This window comes from Myotis davidii, unplaced genomic scaffold (assembly GCF_000327345.1).
Source record: "Myotis davidii unplaced genomic scaffold, ASM32734v1 scaffold118, whole genome shotgun sequence".
NCBI classification, from domain to species: Eukaryota; Metazoa; Chordata; class Mammalia; order Chiroptera; family Vespertilionidae; genus Myotis; species Myotis davidii.
Genome location: NW_006290441.1, coordinates 3,232,747 through 3,239,434, shown reverse-complemented (window position 1 = coordinate 3,239,434; position 6,688 = coordinate 3,232,747). Strand labels below are relative to the sequence as shown.

General features: G+C 37.5%; 1 protein-coding gene across 3 annotated transcripts in view; it reads right to left on the bottom strand.

The window, feature by feature from the left end:
- Positions 1-6,688, bottom strand: part of STK33 (serine/threonine kinase 33) — a 128,508-nt gene that overhangs the window by 46,131 nt on the left and 75,689 nt on the right. For 2 of the 3 annotated variants that reach the window (XM_006763490.2, XM_015563734.1), the window contains exons 4-5: positions 5,355-5,468; positions 1,848-1,952 (exon numbers count right to left, since the gene is read on the bottom strand). In XM_006763490.2, coding sequence (XP_006763553.1) covers positions 1,848-1,952; positions 5,355-5,468 — 219 coding nt within the window. The remainder of the gene's footprint in view (positions 1-1,847; positions 1,953-5,354; positions 5,469-6,688) is intronic. The other variant, XM_015563733.1, reaches the window with a different exon arrangement.

The following is a 6,688-nucleotide window of genomic DNA, read 5'->3' as shown; positions in this document are numbered from 1 at the left end:
ATGTGGAGTAGGGCTCAGCAAGCTTTTGCTGTAAAGGCCAGAACCAGACAAGAAATACTTGCAGCTTTGTGGGCCATACAATCTCTTTTGTAGCTACACAACTCCGCAGTTACAGCATAAACAATACAATGAAACTTTATTTATGGACTTTGAAAATTCAGTTTCATATAATATTCAGGTCATGTAATATTATGCTTTAAATTTCTTTCAACCTTTTAAAAATATAAAAGAACCTTAGCTTATGTGCCATAAAAAGTAGGCACGCACCAGATGTGGCTTGCACACCGTGGCATGCTGACCTGTTCACAGAGGCAGATGCGAGGCACCGAAGAGTGACAGAAGAGGAAGAAGGAAAGGACGTGAAAGATCCCCAGGAGAAAGAAGCAGTGGGACTCCGTGACTAATGGGCTGCGAGTGGTAAAAGCCAGAGATGAAATGCCTCTTCCATATTTGCTGTTTCTGTTGATGCGCATTAAGATCACTTTAGGTATTTCAACAGACAGTCAAGTCATCTAATGAGTAAAAAAGATCCAATCAACTAAAATGCAAGTCTTTTTCACACCTACTGCTATTCAGTCACAGAATACCCTTTCTGTCTCCATTCTATTCTATGCTGCTAGGTTTCTGTTGCTGTTTTTAAGATTTTGGGGCCTGATTCTATTCTATAACCACCAGGAATGGAACTTCTGTGTTCAATCGGCAAGCATGAAAACAGGAAGAGAAGGTTAACACCTTTTCCTTTTATAGTCAAAATTCTGATTCACTAAACCCGGGGATGCTTTAGAATTTCAGAAGTAACTATTCTGGAAAGTCTAACACACATAAGCTTTTGAACAAGGCCATATTTCTTCTGACAGCACTGCAAAGGTCTTTGGTATATGAGATGGTGAGGCAGTGAACTATTTAGAAGGAACAGTTACATTAACTTACAACATAAATTGACATCAATTTTAAATACGTACACTGATAAAAGTTATAGGAACAAAAGTTTTTTTAAAGTCTCTTTATAATTATTAGAAATAATCGTGTCAATCTGGAGAGCATTTGGACTCACAAGAAACCATAGCAACTAAGTGAAGTCGATACTATTATTAAATCCATTTTACAGATGAGGAAACTGAGATATAGAGAGGTTGAGTAATTTGTCATAGTCTCATAGCAATAACGGAGCCAGGATTCAGAAGCACAGGCAATCTGACGCCAGAGTCCAGGTGCCTAATCACTACATTATTTTGCCTCCAAACTGAGAATCACCCAAGCCCACAGGCACCTAAACAACCTGGAGGCAGAATAGCAGATCCCAGGCTTCAGAACAACTCTGAATGAAAATCACAGGCATTCAGAGAGAATGAGAGCATCTGGGGAAGAAGGAAGATTACACACGTTGGTAAGACACAGATGACAAAATATCTTCTACCTAGTGCCAAAAATGCCCAAGCTAACTTTATTACAAAGTTATGACAATATTCCAAGAGGCTATAATGGAGAAATCAAGAATCAAAGCAACATGAAGCTATCTCTAAAGAAGATCTAATCATTGTTTGATTGTATATGGTATTGTTTCAATTTTATTTTATTCTCTTTATTAGTTTTGTTGTTGTTGTTTCAATTTTAAACATTCATTTTCAATATGCCACCTAAAAATATCACTAGAGTCATCAATCTAACCATCAGGCACCTAATTATACAATCAATAATGAAAGCCCTCCAGCATGCTCTCCTCCATCTTCAGCGACAAACTCAAGCCAAGGACTCGAGCAACGGTGCCTCAAAGGGATTTCTTCAGAAGGGAATGGGATTTGTTTTGTAATAACTCCTTTTAAAATGCAGACGTGCTGAAGCATTACCTTGGGCGTCTCAAACACCTGTTCCAGATGTATGATGTGCTCATGCTTCACACTTTTTAGGATGTTCACTTCCTGTTCAAGTAACTTCACAGCAGAGCTTCCAGCCTTAAGCAATGAGACACAGAGATTTCACATAGGAATGTCACTCCTACATACCTCACTATAAAAGTCAGTTATTTTTTTTAAATATATTTTATTGATCCTTTACAGAGAGGAAGGGAGAGGGATAGAAAGTTAGAAACATCGATGAGAGAGAAACATCGACCAGCTGCCTCCTGCACACCTCCTACTGGGCATGTGCCCGCAACCAAAGTACATGCCCTTGACTGGAATCGAACCTGGGACCTTTCAGTCTGCAGGCCGACGCTATATCCACTGAGCCAAACCGGTTAGGGCAAAAGTTAGTTATTATTAAATTTTTCCTACATCTTCTTGAGAAGTTTCTTTTAAAAAAAATAACATGCAACTTATTTCCATAATAAAATTAAAGTATGTCCCTCTAATTTTATATATAATTTTACTTTTAACTACATCTGTTTCTTGGATTTTTCTATAAATTAGCTAAAATATGGTCTCTGTCCCCTCGCAAAAATTACTCTAATTTTTAATATGCTTTTTAGTATTTCCTTCCAAATCATGTTAATCCTTTGGTGTTAGCAAAATAAAAACACAATCTACTTTCCAAGGGCATCAATTGGAGAAGATAAAAACAAAGCGTTTTTCTGCTTTGTTCTGTTCTGCTTTGACTATATTTATATAACTCAAAAGAAACAATGGGAAGTGAGATTCTACACTCAGCCCTGCATTCTGTCACTTCCTGGTCCCCAGGCCTCAAAAATTAACTGAGGAAGAGAAATTGAGATCTTGCCTTCCGACCAATCTAATTCCAACTTTATCTCCTTACATGTAACCCTTAACCAAGCCTGCCAGCAAATGGTAAAGGTAGCAACAAGGCTTCCCATCAGAGTGTAAGCCACTGATTTTCTACAAGGTCATCTAAGAAATTTTAGGACTTCTCAGGCCCCCACACCATTACCACCACACCCACCATCACCCCTATTGAATCTAAATTACCATCATTTGCAAATAAGCATTGTCCTCATGCACACAAAACATCTCTGAAAGGAATAACAAAGGTTTTATCCCTCCTTCCTCACACCTCCCTGCCCCTCCAAGTTTAGGAGCGTATGCATCGTTTTTTAAAGGTTTGAAAAGGGATTGATCATAAGGCAATCTTTACCTAAGTAAGATTTTACATACATAGTAGGGTCATTCGAGCTTCCCATGATTTTTCCCCATTAGCATCACCATCGCAGGAGCGAAAAGAAAACTGGCCACCCACTCTGTCCTACCCATGGAGGATGAAAGTCACATTTTAAGGTTATCTATCCTAAGAGAGTTAAGAGAAATAGTGACTGTGAGGAGTAAATTTCTGTCTAGACTAGGTATGGAAGCTCACCGCAATTTCTCCTAAAATCCACCTCAATTCTATCCCTACCTCCCTCACCAAACAGCTTGGCCTGTATATAACACAGTAATATACTGTCCAATTCATATGTTGATTATATAATTTTATTTTACTATCTTAGAGTCCTCTAAACTCTCAGCATCAATATGTGTGTATGAGATTATGAATTCCTAAAATTGTAAGCAGATATCCTGACTGTATAACCCTAACCCTACCTGACGCCCAAGGGGCAAAGGAAATAATATCCCATGTAACATCATGGTTCTAAAATTCTGAAGAGTTGTAGTAAAGTTCTGGATCTCCCTTTATTATGTTACTTTATTAATCCTTTTTACCATATGATTTCACTCATATGTGGAATTTAATGAATAAACTGAACTACCAAGCAAAATAGAGACAGACTCATAGGGAGAGAGCAGGGTGAGTGGAGGGATTGAGCAAAACAGAAAAAAGAGAGCGAGAGAACTCATGGACATGGACAACAGTGTGGAGATGTACTGAGTGTTGTGTATAAACCATGATATTTAATCTGGAAACTTCCTTCTTTTGAGCTAGTATTTGCTTGTCCTTTGCTTTGGAAAATGAAGATTCTCACTTGTGTTTATTAGAGATACTGGTTTTTACAACGGGAGGTTCTAAGTCAGTTGGGCCTTAGTCCTGTAATTTTTCATTTTACTCCAAAGTCATGTGTGACATGCCCTTCTTTATGATTTTGTTGTATTTTCAGAAAAAAAATAGAATCAATTAATAGATATTCAAGTGTCTTAAAATTCTAAAATATAACTCACCACAATGATAACTAAAAATGTTCAATGTAGTTTACACTCACAAATAGTAGCTACTATGAGTTTGTTATTGTGCCTCTTTGTCCCATAATGTTTAAAAAAAAACACAAAGAGCTTCATTCACAAACAGATGTATAAGTTTATACAATTGAAAATATTTCTTATTTTCAGAGTCGTTAAAATGTTCTGCTGTATTAACTGACCATGTACTTTATTAATCTTTAAGGAGAAATGCTATGTAATTTGCTATCATTTGTTTTAAGGAATACATAAAAAACCTATTATCTCATTTCATAATTGTAATATTTATCATCAGAAATCTAAAGAAAGCTCTGGTAGGTGTGGTTCAGTTGGTCTTCCCTTGCACTGAAGGGTTGCCTGTTGGATTCCAGATCAGGGCACATGTCCAGGTTGCAGGCTCAAACCCAGTATGGGGTGTGTAGGAGGCAGCCAATCAGTGATTCTCTCTCATCATTGATGTTTTTCTTTCTCTCTCCCTCTCCAGTCCTCCCTCTCTAAAAATTAGTTTAAAAATAATAAAATAAAATAAAAGACAAGTGAGAACAATTGCAATACACATGACAGTTGCTTTAAAGAAAAAAAGAAATCTAAGGAAAAATATATAAATTTTTCCCTAAGCATAGAAATTTTTTAGAAGTTGATAAAATGAACAGATATAAAACCTGAGGACTTAGATTCTCCCTTAAAGAGAAGCCTCGTCATTCTCCAGCACAGGAGAAATCCAGTGAGGAATACAGTGGATGTAAGTAAATAGTATAGTAGATAGGTGGGGGGAAAGCGATTCAAATGAAAAGAGCAGATAGGATGATGAATAAACTAACAATGAGGAAATGGGAAATCAAAGGAAAGGGGAGAACAGGAGAAAAGTAGTGCAGAACCACATCAGGAGAGAGTGCCAGGACTCATGTCTGGCTAAGGCATCTCCAGGCAGTAGCCCTACATTAATACATGCTGACAATCAGACCTTACCTCCAATCACTCTGGTAACCTTTAGCTCTATTTGGTTATATTGGTTATGTTAGTTATCCTTTCATTTGCTTTTTCCAGATACACTTGTCTACCTGAGTTTAAGAACTGGTCCTTTCCCAGAAGGCTAGAGAAATGCCCACAGACCCCAGGGACCAGCCTGACCCCAGCCCACAAGGTCAGAGGCAGATGTGTTAGTGTAAAACAATACTGCCCACCCACCCTGCCTGGCACTGCCCTCAGGATGATGCTGATAATAAGCCTTACCTTTTCTTTGTTCACTTTTTTAATTGCCCACTTAGTTCCTGTTTCCTTGTTTATAGCTTCAATGACCACTCCAAAGCTCCCTTTTCCCAATATTTTTCCAAATGTGTATATTTCCTGGATAAAAAATAAGAGTTCTTTTGTCTCTCCCTGCCATTCATTGGGTATTAAAAAATAAACACTAATACTGACAGATATCTACCCAAGGGAAGAGAGATTCTGCTCTAGGGTGAAATCAAATTGAAGACACCATATATTTGCTTCAATATTAATAGACACATCTTAATTAAACAAAAATAAGCTTTGATGGGTTTCATTAAATGTCGTTTGGAGGAAAAGCATAAAAATCCTAATGGGGAAAGGTGCAAAACCTCAAAAGCATAAAAATTAATCTCTTACAAACTACAATAATAAAATGTATTTGTAAAAAAAGGAATGAAATATTAATACAGACATACATACATACATATATATGTGTATATAAAATACATTCATCCCCAAAATTATCCCCAAACTCTGAGAGCTATACTATAAAATTAACACATATTAACCATTGAACAATTGCTTATCAAGTAATACTTTTTCTTTATCTTGATTATGTCTATTAAGAATCTCCTCTGTTGTTTTATTCCTTTTGTTTTAGAACAAGCCATATGTGACAGAAATCTTGGTATAAATCAGCACTGAGGAGAAAATAAGATCCATCTGTAGTTACACTATCCAGGCCAAGAATCCTTCTGCTTATCATTCGACTTCCGCTACACACACAGGATGTACTAGTCGTGCTGACACCAGGCCACTTGTTTACGCTTTCATTTCTTGTGAATTTGGTTGGAGCAGTCAGTCTCCCACATCCAAACCAACAAGAATTTCTGGATCTTGCGAGTTTCTGAACAGCTGAGGTAATGCCACTGGGCAGCACCTCTGCTGGGTCAGCCAGTAAAGTCTTCCCTAGAACTGCTACTGTCTCTGTGTGATCACTTTCACCTTCGCCATCACAGGTCAAGTAGTTGCTAGGCTTCATATTTTCTACTGTTTACTTTCCTTTCTTTAGTAAAAGAAGATTCAATGCCCAACTAATCATTTATCTTTCTTGAAGGGCTTCCCTAACTGCGCTGTGGTGCTTGTACACATTGGCCCTTAAACACTATTATTACTCTCTTGCTTACATTTTCACTCAATTTTCTCCAAGATGGACTCTAGAAGCTACTTAAGAAGTTGTTCCTTTTGTATCTTTTAAAAAGTCTATCCTGAAACCTTGTAGATAATATATTCATTTTTAGTGCATGGGGGGGGCGGGGGCAGAGGGAAGGAAAGAAAGGAGGGAAGAAGGGAAG